General features: G+C 41.6%; 1 protein-coding gene across 1 annotated transcript in view; it reads right to left on the bottom strand.

The window, feature by feature from the left end:
- Positions 1–11,366: 11,366 nt before the first annotated feature.
- The window catches only part of ARMC3 (armadillo repeat containing 3), a gene marked incomplete at both ends in the record, with an annotated part of 48,247 nt that continues 39,505 nt past the window's right edge, over positions 11,367–20,108 (bottom strand). Inside the window, 3 exon segments of the mRNA XM_080611195.1 lie at positions 11,367–11,576; positions 13,083–13,245; positions 15,738–15,935. Coding sequence (XP_080467321.1) covers positions 11,367–11,576; positions 13,083–13,245; positions 15,738–15,935 — 571 coding nt within the window.

Raw genomic sequence — 20,108 nt, 5'->3', positions numbered from 1 at the left:
ACACAGGGGAGCAGCAGGCGCAGAAGGAGCAGAAGGCATTAGGCTGGTGGTCCTCTCTGTTACCCAGTTTATTGCAAGGCGCTCCTTGATTAAAATGAGCACAGTGGTGGAAGAGGCAGATCCTGTTCACCCCAGCAGCTGTGATCCACATTGGAGGTGGTACACCAGCAGAGTGAATCCTCCATTCTTCCCTCCAACAGAAGCCTGACCTGCAGTCCCCTGAACCTGCATGACAGGTCTTCCTCAAGCAGAAAACAACCCCTGGCTGGATGTATTTCATTTTTCACATCTTCAGTGCTGAAAAACCAAATCATTGTCCTGTCATGCCTCTAATGTCGCTTCCCATGGTTACAGCACATATCAAGCCTCGTAGCTAGGCAGAGAACCGTCCTGCATCTCTCCCCATAGACTGTTATAAAAGCCAATTAGGCTGTTACTTAATTTTCCTCCTTTTTCCTTCCCTCATGCACGAGGGGAAGCAGTTCAAAAGTCTCCCCTAGCTACATTATGTAAATTTCCAAGTAGATTCTCTCTGAATAGTAATTCAGTGGGTTTATTGTTAAAAACATCACCTGGCTCCATCCAGCACAGGCACAAGCTGCATCCAGGGAAGGGTCACTCATCAAAATCGCAGTGTCATATTAGAGGTGTGTAGATGGGGGAGAAGCTCCCCAGTTCCTCTTGTAGCATTACTTTGTGCCGAGGCAGCAGCAGCATCATGTGTGTTGGTGTGTGAAGGCAAGAAGAGGAGGGGAGCGGTCACGGTCCAGGCTATCCTGCTAATATTTATTCGGGCTCCAACCATGTCCTAGCCCAGGCTCTGTGCTGACTGACAGCTTTGGGGACAAGCAGAGCATCACATAATGCGTTCACTGGCAGATACTGAGCAGTCAGCCAGGAAACAGTGAGGAGCAGAAATCAAATGAACCCTTGTTCAAATGCAAACCTCTGCTTAAGCAGCCTTTGTTAATAAAGCCCCTCAACCTTACTACATGCAGAAGAAACACTGAAATAGTGGTGTTCGTATTTTATATGTGCTTGTATGCAGTCAGGTTTCCTCTGCTCATTTTGTCATATGTAATGTATGTCCCCTCCTATGGAATGTTCCACTGAAACATATGGGAGCTCAGAGTACAAGAATTTAGCTCAGACCTGTCCTGTGTAGTGGCACTGTGTGCCCAAGTCCCTGGAGAATGAAGGAAAGGGGACCAGCATGAGCACGTACTTTGGTGGGTAGGTTGTATCTGTGGCAGGCTCTGTTTTCCCCACAGGAATCTTCACTGCTGATGACAAGAGATGATGACAGGAACTCCACATCCTTCCACAGCAGAGTCTTTCCTCTAACAGACCTGATACAACTCCACAGCTAGTTTCTAGCTGCCCAGATGTGATGAAACTCTTGAGTATGGAGATACTGTTTCCATATGGCAGTGCTATCCAAAGATAGCAAAAAAAATAGGTCATAATTGAGGACTAGCTTAAGTAGGAACCTTCTGCTGGAGCCTAAGGTTAGGATTTGAATATAATATGGTAGGAAAAGAGATGGAGAGGGGAGGGGAGGGGAGAGATGGAGAGGAGAGGAAAGGGGAGAGGAGGAGCGGAGAGGAAAGAAAAGGAGAGGAGGGGAGAAGAGAGAAATTAGTTTCCGTTGGAAGGGACCTACAGGTTTGGTCCACTGTGACAAATGCTTTGAGTTTGATTGACCAAATGCTGTCCATAGGTCCTGTCGAGCATAAACTATTATAGGATTCTAATGCTTTGAGAAATTTATTGCAAAATGGGTGAAGACATGAATTCAAAATCAAATGGATATTTTGCAATCACTCCTTGATAGAAAACTCTATTCTGCAACCAGGCTGCCTGTTCAGCTAAATTTCATCCACTTGGAAAAGCAGACACACACGCTCTGGGATGGAGTGAGCGTATCTGCAGGGGCAGCTGCTGGGAAGCAATATCTCCAGGCTTCTCCCCTGGATTGCCCCATGCATTCCCTGTATCATACCGTGAAGTTTCTTCAGCCACATAGACAGTAATAATACATTCCCCAAACTTGTGTGCAATTTTTATCCCTTGTACCTCAAGGTAGTGAAGAACTGGGCTGGTTCTTCTTCCACTCAGTACCCAGAGCCTGAAAAAAACTTTGAATGAACAGTTATTTGGCAGCAACTGCAGTAGCAGCAGCTTTCTGTAGGTTATCTTAATGGATTTATCACCCTGAACTAAGCCCTGACCATCTGTTCTAGCCTCTAATTACAAATGCAGAAAAAGCTAATTCACGATTGCATCATAAAAAAGTAAAATATAAATGATTTAAGAGTGGGGTATGTCATGCTTCACTCTGACTGGGGGAAATTGCTCTCCCTTCAGCAGACTTCCCTGATAACAGAGTTTGCCTCCTTCCCAGCAAATGGCAGTTCCTGAGGAGCAGGGCTCACCAGGACAGGTTTTATTCCCTCTCATTCATCTGAGATGTATTTTTAAATTTGGGATTCACATAAATGCAGTTATGAACCTTCTTGCCTTCTCTCTTAGATGACCCCCCCCAGATTTATTTTTAATGCATTTTCTATCAGGAAAAGCACAAAATCATGTTCCTTAAAAATCCCCCCCAAATTCTGCGTTTCCTCCATATCCCTTTTGCTGTGATACAGGCATGATGGCAGTCACCCACTGATTTCCTGCTGGTAACTCATCTTCACTGAGGTGCTTTTGGTTTAGAAGAGAGGAGAAAAGTATGGGGCTGAGTGCATGCCCTGCTTCTTATGAATGACCTGCCTCATGGCTGGACAGGGAGGCTGCATTTGCCTCTTGATTTCACTTGGGTAAGCATTATGGAGGAATGAACAGGACTGTTGGTGAAGTAGATGTATAGGGGACGGATGGGGAAATGTCTCAAAATGCATTTGGCATCTGGGTTTCTGGAGGCTTTTTAGTGTTTCAGTTGCAACCTAAAACCAGACTGTGACTTTCTCAAATGCATATGTTATTTGAAAAATAGGAAACATGTAGTAAAGTGGAAGCAGTACAAAACACCACTCAGAAAGCTGCCCGAGGGTTTTGCATGTGAACAGTGTGCAGTTCTGCTTTGCCTAGTGTGATTTGCCTGCCTCTAACTCATTCTTTTAGCAGCACTTCAGGATTTGGTTATAATCCTTGGTCTCCAGCATGCTCCCCAGGTGTCTGTGGGAGAAACTGGCATGCTGCTGTCAGGGCATGAGCTGGTTTTCCATTTCATGACGATGGAGTGCCTGGTGGTACCCTGGCCCAGCAATCCCCACTCCTGCAACAATGGGAGATGGGGTTTTCTTTTCAGAGGCCATCTGAGCAACTCTGGGTGAGCAAAAACTCCTGCTCCAGCTTCATGTCACGTAAGGCTGGCCAGATCTGCAGGGACAGCTACCTCTGTGGCAGCTCTGGGTTTAGGAGCCTTTTAAAAGACAGAGTGTACCAAGTTGAAGCTGCTGCTGTAAGTGTTCTAGTCCCTATTTGCTATGTAGGAGGAGCATAGAAAGGATCAAAGCAGGCTCTGCGTTTCGCACAGACCTCTTGTTTCCACACCATACTGCCATTCATCTAGCAGGGAGAAACAATAGTAGATCAGGTATTGTTAGCTTGTTTATTAGCATGCACTGCTTTAATTCTCTAGTGGCAAGCAAAGACACCTTCCCAATACCTAATGTTCAGTGGGATTTCAGTACCAAAACTGAGCACAGACCTGACTGAAGTTTGCACTCCTGTCTGCTCCTGGATTTCTGTGGTCAGTGAATACACTGCAAGTAGCAACAACACACTGAACTGGTGGTGGTCCTTTCTTATCCTTCCCCTACTCCATGCTAGCAAAAGTGACAGACTAATCCCTGTGTAAATAACTGCAGATTTCTGGCCAGAGGTTTTGCCCTGGAGAAGGCTCCCTGACCATCAGAGCAGTGTCCTCCTTGGCACACATAACACCACATCCTGAACTCTCCCTGCATTTCGTGTTGTCTGTATTTTAGAAGCATACCACATGCTACACAGCACTTGGCTTGTGGAAACTGCCATTTCCAATGTGACATGTGGCCCAGTGCTGCAAAGCTCTTTTTCCCTGTTAATTCCTGACACTAGGCTGTCTGGTCATTGGGAATTCCTGAAGGAATTTAGTACCTGAACAGCTCTAAGCATGTCCAGTGTTTGGTCTTAAGGCCCCTGGCTTTTTTTGTTTTTTCATATATTTATGCATACCTAAGGACCAGCCCTTGATCATTTAGCTCTCTTTTTGGTAGTGCAGCTCCTGTTAATACCAGGTGGAGCTAGGATTAAACTCACTCACAGTAGGCCTTTTCTGCTCCTCACACCACCCCACCAACGAGGAGGTTGGGGGTTCACAGGAGGCTGGGAGGGGACACAGTCAGGATGGCTGACCCCAGCTGACCACAGGAATATTCCGTACTGTATGGCACCAGGCTTACTATATGAAGCTGGGGGGAAGAAGAAGGAAGTGGGGGTTGTTTGGAGTGATGGTGTTTGTCTTCCCAAATAACCGTTACGTGCTTTCCTGGAGATGGCTGAACACCTGCCTGCCCATGGGAAGTGGTGGATTCCTTGTTTTGCTTTGCTTGTGCATGTGGCTTTTGCTTTGCCTGTGCATGTGGCTTTTGCTTTGCCTGTTAAACTGTCTTTATCTCTGCCCATGAGTTTGCTCACTTTTACTCTTCTGATTCTCTTCCCCCATCCTGCAGGGAGAGAGTGAACAAGCGGCTGCATGGTGCTTATCTGCCGACTGGGGTTAAACCACTACAGGATGTAGGTTAGAAAACACAAGAGATTAGTATCAGCAACAGTAAGACAATGTAGGGACATCTCCTGGAAACAGCAAGAGAGTGCAATAATGAGTAAACAAGGAACACTTCAGCTATGAGCTGTTATTTACATGTGGGACCAGCGTGCACTGAGATGTCTGGTGGGGTGGTCAACCTGTCTTGCAACAGAAGGGTGAACTGGCTTTGGAGCAGTTTCTGTTCCACAAGAACTTAGCACCATGTTTTAAAGCGAACTTTCACAACGCTGGCATCACAAAAGGGAAAGATGTTACCCACCATGGAGTTCACAGAGGAGTCTGTTACTTTTGGCAGTTTTATGCAGCATGGATGAGGGAGTGAGAAACAGCAGTGGACAGCTCTAAAGCTTTAGGTGGACTGGAAGAGGTTTGTTCACAGGTAGATATCATGTGAAACCTAATGTCACTGCACTTACTAGAAGAGTCTTTTGTTGAAGAGCCTCTTTTGTCTCTATTCTAAAATAGGCAAGGCGATCCCGCATACACCAAGTGTTAGGACTGCTGGAAGACAGGGTCAAAGAAACCCTCTGCTGTGTTCGCAAGGTCAGGATAGAACAAGGAGAGCTGGTTGTATGCAGTGTTTGAGAAGGTGGGTATAGCCTGGGCAAAGGGCTGCGTGAACGACAGAATCTGCTGCCTACTTTGGTATGATTGTTTTTCTCATCTTGCTGTATTTTCCCCAACCTTTATCAACCCCAAGCAAGAACTGGCTTCAATTATGCTTTGCACATGATTTCCGTAGATGGCATCTCAGCGTGTCAGTGAAACATCAATGAGCTGGAAGAACTAGCTGGTTCATTAGCATGCAAATAAGCTCACTCTTTAATGAGAGAAAAGCTTTTACTACCTCATTGTGTCTCCAGTACACTAATACCTTCTATGTCCTACAAATAACATTTTTATAGGTCAAAGACATGTATGTGTGTGTGTCTTCCTCTGTATTGCTGCCATTTCTGCACATACTCTACCTGTACCTGAACTCTGAATTCTGTGACAGTGAGCAAGGAAGGCCAGATCAGGTTATCCCAATATCTCTAATATCTTTCAGTGTCAGAGTAAGTGTTTGTATAATAGAAAAAGTAATAGGTCATTAAGAGGGCTAAAGAGCTGTTAATTTATCTGCTGTAATAGCTTTGTTGGTAAAGAGTGTGAAAAAAATCATGCCCCCCATCCATATAGCTGTATTGCAAAGCAAACACGAGACAAAAAGCTGCACAGAGTCCTTTGGTTGCTCCCCTCACCTTTTGGGAGATGTTCAGCTGCCTGGTAATAGACACCTTGGCAGAGCTGCAGCGGGAGAAGGTTGGCTTTCTGGATGTGCCAGGAGATGGCTGTACATGTCTGTCTGTGCTGTGTTATGTGTTCTCGTTGCTGCATAGTGCTTCACTGTGGTTTGGATGTGTTGATGAGCACTCAGCAGTTTACGCGCTTTAGCTGACCTCCGATTCCCACCCCTGCTCAGTCCTGCCTCCCAGAGCTCACTGCATTGCCAGCCCCGCTTCTCAGCGTTTGGGTGGCATCTGTCTGGCTTTTAGGGCTGCAAATATCCAGTGCATCACATAGATCACGTATGGCATTCAAAGAGCTCTTTTTTAGCTTCTGCAGTTCAGGGAAACAGATTATACTGGTGAAAAAGAGGTCTTTTGTCAAGGTTTCACCAAGGTGAGGGTTTTTCACTTTTTGTCAAGGTAAGGGTTTCGCCATTGCTGCACTATCAGCAAAGATGCTGAGGAGAGACTGGTTGGGGATATTTCTGTGCAAAGCAATGCCTGTGGTCCATAACCATCCCAGCCCACAGACAAACACGTTTATCAGTGCGCTTTCCTCCCTGTGGTGGAAAGATGAAACCACCTTGTAACTGACTTTGTTCTGCTCCAGTGCAGCTGAGTACCAGGAAGGGGCAGTGCCGATGCTTTCCCTGTGAAGCAGTCCCAAGGCCTCCCCTCCACAGCGCTGGGCCTGGGCAGCAGGAGATAGGTCTGAACTCAGCCTTGCTTGCCTTGAGGAATGCCCATGTGCCCCACACACTATCCCAGTGCTGGTGGTGGGTCACCTATCACAGTACTCTTGAAATGTATAAATGTGTTTGTGCTCTGTTCTTAACCTTTTCTATACCAGCCACTGCCGGGGTTGGGCAGACTCTTGGCTTGAGCCTCTATGTCCATTCCTATGCCGTCCTCTACTTTGCTGCGATGGCATATGCTATCTTCAGGCTTTGAATTATTTTTTTTTTGCTTATTTTCAGTGTTCTGAAGGAAACAGGTGCTGCAAATAAGTTGTTGAGAAGACTCTTGTATGAACCAGCAAGAGAGCTATAACAATGTATTAATGTACTTTTCTATCTTAACTAAAATGACATGCTAGTCTGTAAATGTCTATTGCCTTTACACAGTCTCCGTTTTGATGCTCTGCATTGAGCTGAATTCTGGATTTATGGAGAAATGAATCACGTAGTAGAAGAGGTTCAGATTCATCCATGGATGAAATAATATGGCACCATTCGAAACTCATATTTAGTAATAAAAGACTTTTTTGTTTTTCCCAAAGCCAAGTTTGATGACAAAAATAACAACAAAAGTTCTTCTTGGATCTTAAAAGAAACACCTGTTTTGCTCTAAGAGTCTTGGATTCTTCTCAGGATGCAGAGCTAATCAACAATGGATATTTACTGGAGGAAGAGTTCATTTCAGTTTCTATCATGCACAGTTTGAGGCAGTGACATTCTGCCATTGCTGTAGTTTAGCGGTGGGTAATCAGAAACTATTTGAAATATGTTAATTCTATAAATTACACAGCAGTTGTTCCCAGCTAGAATAAAGATAAAACAAGTGTAGGTTAACCTCAGTGCTCCTACTACTCAGGGATCAAGAGCAAGAGAAAGAAAGCATGGAAGCGCTGGTATTGCTGCTGCCAGCAGTGTTACTGCCTCTGCATCTGCTTGGGGAAAAACAGGAGCAGCCACTTTGGCAGGGAGGCGTTCATGAGGAGCAGCCCTCTGAAACAGGTCTCAGCCAAAAACTGGTCTGGAGAGCCTGGAATTATCCGCCTAGAATCCCCTTAGCCACAATGGTCCTGGCACACAGAGAAAAAGGCAGAGAAATGTGCAGGATCAAAGCATTAGACTTTCTCATACCAAAACTTCTGCTGCAACTTGAAATCTCATTGACACCACCAGCAGTTTTGGTCTGCTGCTTTGCTGGTCCACGTTCATTAGAAAGCTAGAAATTGTGCCTGACCTTTTGTCAACACAGCCAGTTTTGTATATCTTGATATGCAGATTGCTGTATATTAAGCATTGTGCTTCTAAGTGCCAAATCAAACCTAAGATTCTTTTTTTATGAAAATGGCAGGGTGTGTGCAGGTGCGGTGCATCAGTTCCAGGCGCCTTGGAACAGACCCTGCAGTAAGCAGCAGAGTAGGTTCAGCACAGTCAGTATGAAGTTGGGTAGTTCCAGTGAACAGGAGGAGCAGTGTTTTCATGCTGTCTTCTCTCAGAAGCACAGACATCATGGTAAGGATGATTTAGAGGTGCACCTTCCAAATCAGGAGCTACAGTCCACGTCACTGTCCTGGGATAATCGCCTACATACCCCCTCTTTCAAGAAGCTGAGCGTGTCTCACTAAGTTTTCATCCTGCGCAGCTGCTGGCCATAATGCCTGCTTTTGTGTGGCTGCCCAGTGGTTACAGCTATGGAGGAATGAACCTTTTTTCAATTCCTATCTTGGCTTTAGACAGCTTTTCACCTAGGAGAGCACCTGACTAGGAGGGTATTATTTTAGGCAGGGTACAGTTTCTACATCTTACAGTAGACACAGGAAACTATAAGAATATTTCTTATATTGTTGGGCACTGGAGACCCAGACTCTCTTTTCTACACGACAGCAGAACTTCAAACAGAGGGGTGTAGTGCTCAGAGGCTAGAATATATCATGGCAATTGGGTAGCTGCAGACTGTTTTGTTCATGCTTAGGAAGGCATCAAGGCCTGACTCCTTCTATGCGCTGAGTGACTAATCTGCCTACTGAACTATTATGTAAAACGAGGTATGAGACCCTTCCCCGTCTGCTCCTTAGAAGATGGTAGGTGATCACTCAGGCATGGCCCAAGCCAAACAAACAGCGTTATGTTGGGCATGTCCATGAAATATTCACCCAGCTGAGCCCTGCGGAAACATTTTGTTTCCTGGTGCAGGTGTGGAATGAGTGTGAGCTGGGCAGCTCTTGTGAAGGCTGGGGGAGTTCATCAGGGCATGGCCACAGCTACAGATCCATGGGAATCATCAAATAAAAACATGTGGCATCTCTTGACTCACTTGACAACTAAACTACAGTTTTCAAAGTAACAATTCGGGATCAGGGGACTGGAGCACCTCCCATATGAAGATAGGCTGAGAAAGTTGGGGCTATTCAGCCTGGAGAAGAGAAGGCTGAGGGAAGGAAGGGGGACTCTTCATCAGGGACTGTAGTGACAGGACAAGGGGTAATGGGTTCAAACTTAAACAGGGGAAGTTTAGATTAGATATAAGGAGGAAGTTCTTTACTGTAAGGGTGGTGAGGCACTGGAATGGGTTGCCCAGGGAGGTTGTGAATGCTCCATCCCTGGTGGTGTTCAAGGCCAGATTGGACAGAGCCTTGGGTGGCATGGTTTAGTGTGGGGTGTCCCTGCCCATGGCAGGGGGTTGGAACTAGATGATCTTAAGGTCCTTTCCAACCCTAACTATTCTATGATTCTATGATTATGTTCTACCTAGATCTTATTTCTGACACCCAAATGCATTACAATTTTGAAGTGACAGAATTCAGGTAATACAAAGCTAAAAATTGTGAAAGACATAAACCAATCCTTATCCAACATTTTTGGATCATCAAATTCTGCATTATACAAGGTTGTGTAGTATTTTTTTTTTATTTGCTTCGGTTATCATTTTATGTAAAGCCATTTTATATGTCTAGAACAGAAGTTTTTATTAGAAACAACAGAAATTGCTCTGTTTTTCAAGACCTCCTCAAATGAATAAGTCACTCATTAACATTACGGGTCCAATACAAAATAATGAAATTCCAATGTAGGAAAACCATGCAAAATGATAGGTAGTAGGAAATTAATTCTTATTTTACTTGCACTTACTGCACTTTTGAAGTTGTAGGTTTCTATACTAAATCATGCCTGTCAGTAAGAGCATATGACTTTTCATCAGGCCTCTACTTGCTACATAGCAATGATAAGAAGCACATCCTCACCTTCCACTGGCTTCTGCTAGCATATCACGTATTTTGTTTCCAGAGTTCTTTTTTTATTCTGATGGCTGGAGCAGTGCTGAACATAAGGTAAAAACTGAACATGAGGCCATATAATTGAATTTACAACAGAAAGATAGACTGTTCCCCAAAGGGCTACCAGAAAATCATGCTGCATGTCAGAGGAGGAAGGAGGGGGAGTGGTGGAATCATGCTCATAAGCAGTAATGAATACAACAGATATAACCTCTTCAAACCAGAGCAGACTATACAAGTGACTGTGCTTACACAAACATTAAAAAACTAAAAGAACACAGACCCCAGACTTTTTTATCACATTTTTGGTGGGCAGGAAGTAAATGCTTTATTGATGGTGTTCTGGTCTTCTGAAATGCAGATTTGCAATGTGACAATGTCCATTGGCCCAACTTCTGTACAGGTCTTTTTTGTGGCCCACAGTAAACTCACTTGGTAGTGGTGCTCCCTGAAATACTCCAGTACCTCCCTTCCAATTTCACCAGAAAGTGTTTCCAGAGTGTTCTAGGCAGTGTTTCACCTCTTAGATGCACCACCACACTGCAGCCACATTGCGTTACCCAAGGCTGCAAGAAATACAGACCCCCTGTCTAAAACAGCTGCCTTCTCAGAGTCCGTTTTATCTTCAAGTGAAAGATAAAAAATTCAAATGGAGATTGCAAGCAGTAGGTTATCAATCATCTGTCTTCCCTGTGCCAGGACAAACAGTATTTATCCAGAGTATGCTATTACCTGTAATTATTAACTCTGCCAAGTTCCAAGAAATATGAATGGGATGTCTTCTACAAGGCTGAAAGTACACTGTTATCTTAGTTCTTCTAATTCTCAGTTCTTGGGTTATTTCACACAAAAAACTGTCCAGTTGTTTATAGGTGACTTGTTACTTCACCAAGCCCTCACATTTTCTTGCTTCAAGGACATATAACTCCTAATGTGCATAGACTTTGAAGGGACATAAGAAAAAAAGAAGGTACTGTCTTTTGGAAATAACTTAAACCTATTGAATAAGCATTATAATGTTAGCACGTACCAAATATTCTTGAGCTACCGAATTTTAATCTGTCATTTTAGCTTAGTCTTAAAATAGTACCAGAAAAATTAATAACATTTCTAAGCATCGAAGTTGGATACCTAAAATATGTTTAATTAAACATTTAGGACAACATACTAGTTATGTTTCTTTTTGATAGCTGGACCTGAAACCCCTCAGGTTTCATAAATATTAGAACTGCAAACATCTTTAAAATAGCTATTTTGGTGAAATTTGTCAAAATGATTAAATATGTTTGTACTGATCTGCCTCTACACTGCCCTCTTTTATCAAACGGCCTGGCTCAAACATTAGATCTACAATATACTCGCGAGGGGGAAGCAGAAGCCGAGTTATTCCTTGAGGAGAGTCATCAACCAATTTAACTTCATTCCAAGCTCTGTTGTACTTGCCACGAACTAAACTACAGCCAATGCCAATTCTGTCTGCTATTGCCTAAAAAGGAAAGAAAAAGGAGTTAATCACAGTTAATACATGTAGCTTCTGTGATAAGGCCAAGAGATGCTTAAAAGAGATGCTTAAAAAGAAAAAAGAAAACAAATACCTGAAAGGCCAAGAGCTTTCTTGAAATACGCTTTGTAAATCTCTAAAGTGTTCCAAACTGTGAATCCTTATTGTTGGTTCTGCTTAGAAAGTGTGGCCTTTAACAATGTTGTTTGTACCATATTCTATGCACAACATGAAAAATACTAATTCTGACTGTTGCTTATCAGCCAGTCCTTCAGATCTCAAATCAAGTGCAATAACCACAGTGACCAGGAATGTTCTTTTTTTATTTGTAAGACTTACTTGTGAATAACATTTTGAAGAACTGTCTATTCAGGCAATGAGGTGTAGGTATTGCATACATACAGCTACTATGAAATATTAGGTGTAAAAATGCAACATTTCTATCAGTGTAAGTTTATGACTGCTGCTTCACTCCAGAGCACACTCCTTGCTTTTCAGCTCTGCAAGTATGGGAAGCAATGAAATGCGAGGGAAGCATCTGCTAGATGAAACACCTGCCTTTCCTCTGTGCTGTGCTATCACTGACAGACCTATAATGGTTTCCAGCTGAAAAACTGCTTTCTCAGAATGCATCTGCTGTGAGGGAATGAGATCCTGGAAGATTTTTAACTTGTTATGAATGGACAAGGCTAATCAATGCTTAGACTGCTGTGGCTTTAAGAGAGATGATCCGTCCCTGCAAAGGTTTCTTAGGACAGTGCAGGATAAGCGAACATCTGTGCCGCTTCAGCACAATTAGTGTCCTCAGACCTCCATAAAATATATCAGGAACTTTCTCTCCCCATGGATACCATAAATTTAGGATTGTGCTTTTTCTCCTGTGTACTGTTTCCTGGGTCTTTCACACTTAACATGCTAGGCTCTTGCTTCTCTTGTCTTTTCCATCCAAGAAGAAGAAAAGTCCAGCTACCCAACAGCCAAGGAAAAAGGATAGAACAGATATGCAGGCTGCACTAGTACATCTTCACATGAAGACAGAAGAAATTAGTCGTTCCAATTTCAGAAACTAGAACATAAAAGCTGTTATATACTATTACAGAATACTGGATAGATACCAAATAAAAATTGTCCCAACAAGTTTATATTTGCAACATGGAAAAAAAAAGGAAGCTGCATAATTCAGTATTTTACAGTTTACAGGAAATGTAAAATGTTTTGACTCCCAATCAAATATTTTGGCTTTTTGCCATTTATCAAGTATTCTGCAGATATCACTTAAGACAATTTAATGACAACAAGGATGTTTAGAGAAAGCAGCGATGCTGGCTTTCATTCACTGGGAAATCAACTTTGCCAGTGAAAAATGACTTAAGTGTATACAAAAGATTTTACATGAATATAAATATTATATTGTACTGATGCAAGTATGCTTTAGTTTATAATATCCATTTAACATTAATATGTTATGTTGTAAAATAAATGTTAATGTACCTTGAAAAGTAAAGCCCTGTGGTAGAATGTCCCTTTTTTGACTTTCCCGATAGGCACAACGTTGCATTTCAATTCAAATTCTATTTCGCTTATGTGAAGTTCCCAGCTGAAGTCATGTAGTTTGTCTCTTTCAATCGGGCCACCCATCTTGTCTGCAACAAACCTGTTCCAGTGTATACCAGTATCAGCTGTGTCTGTAATTCCTCTCGTATTTACCACAAAAATGTAACAAAATGAAATGTATACAAGCACTAAGTGAATGACATGTAAGACTTTAATATTTTTGCTATGCTTGCTGTATTAATTCAGTAACTTGTATTTTATATATGCTAACTGTTAAATAGGAATAACTGTAACTCAGGTCATTCTCATTTGTCACAGACCTAAACCAAGGTGCAGCTGCTGTCAGTAGAGATTCTGGAGAGCTCTGGTATAGGCACAAAGTCCTCAGAGAAAAGCATCAGTAACTGTGTAATTACCAAGGAAGTAGCTCAGAAGCTAGTGTGTACCTTTACAGCTAACAGATTATGTGAGCTACATATTACAATCCACAGACCTGCCATTTGTTTGAAATAGTCATTAAGGCATGAGAATATACAGGGTAAAATTTAAGCCACAGGTAATGATCCCAACATAGGAAAGCAACTATATCCATAAAGGATACTTCAGCTTCTACATATGCTTTCTTATAGTGAAGCTGGTATTTGGGTGGTGAGAGGTGTGTATTTATCCATGAAAAAGAATTGGCTTAGTCATGGAAACAGAAGATCAAAACTCACAATCTGTGCAGACGCTGCCAGAAGCATGTCTTTTGGGCAGCTGTGCACACACAGGACCAGGGCCCATCTATAAGTCTGTAAGACACCTTTACCTTTTCTATGCATGGTCCCTGTGTGTAAAGACCTTTGTTCCTCTCAGAGTCCTCAGCCAGAGCTACAAGTGTTATTGAGGGCCCTCACTCTGGACAAGGTGTTGCAGAGCTGTTGTGGCTTTAAACCACAACAGAATCACAAGCCAGTACTTCAGACAGTGGACTAAGATCTGCAATACCCTCCTTTGCAGTAACTGTGTAGGTTCTGTCCATGTAATATGTGCAAGGCAACCCTGAAGGCCTTATTTCTCAAACCCTAGGGCCTGAGGTGGTACTGGTTGCAACAGCATGGGCACAGGGAGTTATCACCAAGCTGGCTAGACATGGTATCTTGAAGTTGGGAATTACTGGCTGAATGTGAAGAAGTGGGGATCTCCAGGCAGTCACTTGTGCTGCTTGTGCCTACAGCCAACCCTCAGTAAAGAGAGCAAAGCTGCTTGATTCTACGGGCACACTGCTCCCATGTGTGCACAAAGATGTGCTCTGTCTGTTTAAAAGGAGACAGCCAGCACTACTGCATGTTCCTTCATCTACCCTGGCTCCCTCCCTGGTGAGCACAGCAGGAACCCTGCTCAAGCTGCCAGGCTGCCGAGGGCTGCTGCAGCTGCCTCCTCCTCCCCTTCCTATTCAAGACACACTATTCAGGCAGCCGCTTAAAATGGAACATGCACATAAAAATCCCCACAGAAAACATTCTACTTAAATTTCCCATGATTGCTTTGCTGGGTTGTGTGTCTGCAAGAATTTCATTGGTGTGTTTGAAGAGCAGATTTGAAAGAGCATTTTATGGATTCCACCTTGAGGATGGCAGCATGATTTATACACAGCTGGATAGTAAAGGATGAATATCTGTCCTGTCACATTTTGCAACCAACAGAAAAGTCATTCCTCCTATCACATTAGACCACTTCATTAAAAATGAGAGTTAGTAGAAGAAACGGATTTTGTGAGACTCAGTGGGATCTGACGCCAAACTCTCCGGATTCAGGAGGTAGCCAGGAAACTGCTAAGATAGTAAAGGTTAAACTAAGGAGAAGATGAAAGCAGACACACTGCCTGGAGATGACAGTGATTGGTGCCAAGGCCGAGTAGTCAGTGTAACTAATGAATCACACATTGATAACAACAGTCTGTACACGCACCATTGCAATATTCTGGCACTATTAAATCATCATGTTATTAATTACAGTAGTACCTAAAAACTACGTTAGAAAAATGTCTCATGTTTTTGGCTGTATAGGAAGACAAAATATGAGACAGATCCTGTCCCGAGGGGTTTCCAAACCAAGTAGGCAAGAAAGATCATAAAAGAAGGAACAGACATGCTACATGCAAGTTAAAATAGTCTCAACTAGTAAGTTAGGAGTTTAGGTTGTGGAGTTAGTCACTGCAGCTCCTAGGTCTCTCTGGCTCCTTAATGATACCATATGCAGCTGAGGTGTTCATTGGAAAGGATCAATACAGACACATAAATGTAGGGGGAAAAAAAAAGAAAAAGAAAAGGAAATTTTAAATATGAATATTTTCAAAATGGGAAATTTATACCCTTTTGTGGCAAGTGATTTTTTCTTCAAAACAACCCCAATCCAACTAATTACAACAAAATTAGGAACAAGAAGCTTAAACTCTAAAATTATGTTAGAATTCTAGACCAGACCTGATTTGGGTTCCAGTTAGGATGGGAAAAATAACAAACTTGGAAAAGTTGTCCTCAGATGAGAGAACGGTTATTTTACCAATTGAACTTATTTGTATTATTTATGGAAATGTGGTTTGATACTCACTGTGCAAGAGCCACAACCTGTTCCCTCGTAGTAGTTAGTGGTAAAATTGTTTTGGAAGCATCATTAATGTAATCTAGTAAAATGAGGTCAGGTGGTGGTAGCCACTGTGTATTTTGTAGATTTATTTCATCATGGGCTGCAGATGGAATCTGAATAACTTCTTTTGATTTTTCCTCTTCTTTTTTCCCCTTCCCTTTTCTTACATAGAAAACAATATACAATTATTTAGAATACTGTAATCTCTAAAGTCCAAATTCAAATACAGCAGTTCTCCAACAGGACATTTTAGACAAATAGATTGCAGGGGGATATAGGAAAAATTTTTTCTCTTGATAATGAATACTCTAAAATCTACAAAGTTGTAGAGAACACTTGTGGAACATGCCCTCAGGAGATATTTATGAACCAAGTGTCACTAGCGTCATATTAATATTGCTGTTAATTCTCATTTTATTTTTGTCTATAGCTCTGATATGCCTTTCACATATATCTAGAGGAGAAAAGACATACACCCGTATAAGAAACACTTTTAGACAGTTACAGTTTGGTTCCATATCGACACGAACTAAAAATCATGGACTCCAATGAGTTTTTACTTGATAGAAATCTGGATTTCAAATAAAGGAACAAGTGGTATCAAAAGCATGGCCAAAATTTTTGCCAGGACATACCAGGCAGCAGTGTCTGTAGTTGTAAGTCCATGTACTTCAAGCATTATACAAACTACGACACTGCTGGTCAGATGAAGATTTTATAAGAAGTCTGTGGCTTTGCTCTCTCTTTTTTCACTGTACATGCTACATACACCACTAATGCTCAGGACTGGAAAAATGACTGTGATCCTGAACAGGCATCATAAGCACCTAGCAGAAGAATAAATGAAATGCTTGTTCTGCTTAGATTGAATACTGTGCATTTCACAAGTTATGTAGCAACTACAAAACCAGAATCTTAACAGAGATATCATTAAGATCTATACAATCAGTTTAGGATTTTTCATTTGTGGAAACATGTGGAACTTGTGTTTCATAAGCATTATATCTTTTTTCAGCATAGGTGTTGAATAATTCTACTGTGAAACATGACAGAATTGCTTTCCTTTATTTAACAATTCTGGCTTATTTGTTGAAATCCATAAGACTGCCGGCATTCTTGGAAGGAAAAAGGGGGAAAAAAAGGAAGGATGGATCACTAGAGTACATGGCTCCAGGGCACACTATCATTATCTTATGCTCTTCAAATTATTCTTGAAATTTTGACAATGAACAGCTGTCTTAAGAAGGAAGGCAACGGACAAAGCAGAAGGGCATACACCATTATCAGTAGTCTAATTCAAGCCATTTGTCTTCAGAATGCTTTGCAAACTTTTCTTTTACCTACTGAGATTTACCATATTCACAAAAAGGCCTTTTCATAGGTTTCCTAAAGCACATTATTTTAGCAGGATACCCAATTAAGATTTAATCTTAAAATTATAGAAAATTCACCACCCTTTTAAGTAAACCGTTCCAGTTATTAATGGCACTTGTACTTGAAAAAAGCAGACAAACAGTTTTCTTTGTCTAATTTGACTCTATCTAACTATAGCCAGGGAACTTCATAATGGTAGATTAAACAGCTACCTACTTCTCCATTTATGCACTTAGACATAATGCATAATGTTTAAGAATAATTTATTTAAAGAAAACTGTTTCCTATTCCTGTCTACTCAGATGACTCTTGAATCACTCTTACTGTCCTTCTTTCCAGTTTTCAGGAAGAAAATACGTGAGAGGGATGGGTTTGAGCAGTGATTTGTTTGGGTTTTTTGCTGCTGCCTATTTCTCTCAGGTATGACTGTGGTTCCTTGGTGGAATGGCTGCTTTAAGGTTGTCTTCCACACCTGTCTCTACCTTACTCCTCAACTCTTCAGTTCATCATGTCTAATACTTACCTCCTAAGGAGCTGTGGAGGTGCTGTCTCATAGCACAGTGCCATAAAATAACCAGTAACCATTATGCTAGACTTCTACTATCTTTTTCCTGTCCTCTTTTATTATTCGCTTTTTATTTACCAGTGGGAATTATGACATCTGAAAAAAAAAAAAATCACTCCCCTTTCCCAGAGCTGTCTTACTACTCATGACACATACTTGCCATGAATGTAGAAGAACATGCAAAGAAGAACTCATGGCAGTAAGCAGTGTCCAAGATGTTTCTGATTTCTGCTGCAAAAAAGTCCAGTGGGTCACCAGAGAATCAGTGTGAGGAGGAAGGTAGCCAATAAAATATCCTACCACTAAAACAAAGCCATGACACCTATTTTCTTTCCTTTTTTCACATAGCTTAATCCTTTGGCTGTCTTTAGAAAAGGAGTAAATGAACACTGGAAAGCACCTCCTTAAATGCTGTACTGGAACATAGCATAGAATAAATGTAAATTTGTCAGTCTACGTTAAACATAGTATTTTAGCCCAGTGAATGTGTATATCAGATATGCAACTGTTTGATTAAAAAGGTTGCTATCTGTCCATGAAAATATATGTCAACCTATGTACTATGCACTTCCCCTACATCTAATTCAGACACTTCCAGCAGACAATTACAACTGCCCTTTCTTTTAGCTTTCAAGTGTGGTTTATATAAAGTAGATTTACTTTTTCAAAACAATAGCTTTAAGCTGTGTTCAGTAGTACTTTGCAAAATATTGATGAACAGAAATGTATGATCAAAGGAAAAAAATAAGTTGGAAAAGGTCTAAGCATATTTGAGACTTGGAGTCAGCTACTGACCTTCAAGTAACTCCCATATATCTCACAAATTAATAATAATAATGATGTATGAATTATGGATCCAAAATGAATGACAATGGGGTTATAAATCATACAACTTGATCATGACATTCAAAAGCAATTATTTCATACTTGAAGAAAGAAGTCTTTGTATCCCTGCAAGTTTGCTATGGGAAATTGAAACAGGTATTTGGGGTCTTTTTCATAAAGAAATTTTTTGCTTTCCAAAAGAGTTACTGTTGCTAACTCAGCAGTCATTTACTGTGTAATTGACATTAAATAGATTAAAAAGCAACTATCCAAGGGTATCCTCATCTCACATTGTAATAAACAAACATCTTGTCAGAACAGATCTCTAAGCTTTGTGCAGCTGCTTGAGACTATGCAAAATGGTCTACGACTCTAGAGCATCTTCTGAGATGAAGGAATACCCCACAGATGCAGAGCACCAGGGGGCTCAATATCTCCCCTTGCCTTCTGCTCCTTTTGAGTAAACTGACATTGCATAGTGGGTCACGACCAGAGCGTGCTGGGCTTCAGGAGGACCTGCTAAACGAGCAGAAGCTAGAACATGCCTGGTAAGGCACTCAAGATGCAATATCTACTCTTTTGCATCCTGAAATGGGAACCTTCCACAATGCAATTGACATGATCCATTTCAGTTATCTACTATGAAATTATGTAAACTGAATTCCAGAAGTGCTTGCAGTCCAAATAACTAGTCAAATGTAAATGTCTGCCTTGTAAGTCAATAGATAGATCCACAAGTCAAGTGGATAGACTTATCTCACCATTCGGGTCCTGATTTAAGTCAGAACCTCAACCCTTCGCAGTCAGCAGCTGTTATCTGTCAACAGTTTGCATGTCAGTTCTAAACAAGCTGATAGACGTATAATTCAAAGAATAATACATCAAGCCTTTTCTCTAGTGCTGGTTTTGCTGAGTGAACACCATTGTCCAGATAACTCTCGCTTTTCCTCCACTGGAGATACCATTGAACTATTGAGATCACAAGAAGGTTTGAATTTTCTCTTGTCTTTCCTGCTGCAGATTTCGTGTTAGCACAGATACATACATACATACATACACAGAAATATAGAAGCAGTCCGAGAAATCAACGATATCAATAAAATGCCTGTACAGACATATCACAGTTCATGGGTGAGTTCCAAGCTAAACATTGCAAATGTAGCACTTCAGTTCCTACAACAGGCATACCATCTCTCCTGTGGGCTTTTTTTTATGATCCTGTAGCACTTAGGATTTTGTAATGCCACCGCTGACATCACATTCACAGCCCTGAAGCAGAGCCAAGGCTCCCTAGACCATGAACCAAGACAAATTAGGAATACAGGACTGAGACCCACAGAAACGAGCATGATAAATGGTCAGCTCATTAAGTTAGCTAACAGAAAAACCAAGGAGAGTTGTAGGTTATATCACATTCCTATCAAGGGCTAGGTATCACCCCATCAATGTCAAGGAAGCTGTATTTGGACCAGTTTGGAAATCCTGAAAATTTCTCTGGAATTAGGCATTTGCACCTGCCTTTTCTGAAAGACACCGTTGTGGTCATGATTGTGCTGCTGTTTTATATAAAG

The sequence above is a fragment of the Psittacula echo genome (assembly GCF_963264785.1).
Source record: "Psittacula echo genome assembly, chromosome: 2".
NCBI classification, from domain to species: domain Eukaryota; kingdom Metazoa; phylum Chordata; class Aves; order Psittaciformes; family Psittacidae; genus Psittacula; species Psittacula echo.
Note: the sequence above shows the minus strand (reverse complement) of the source record. Positions and strands in the feature narration are given on the sequence as shown.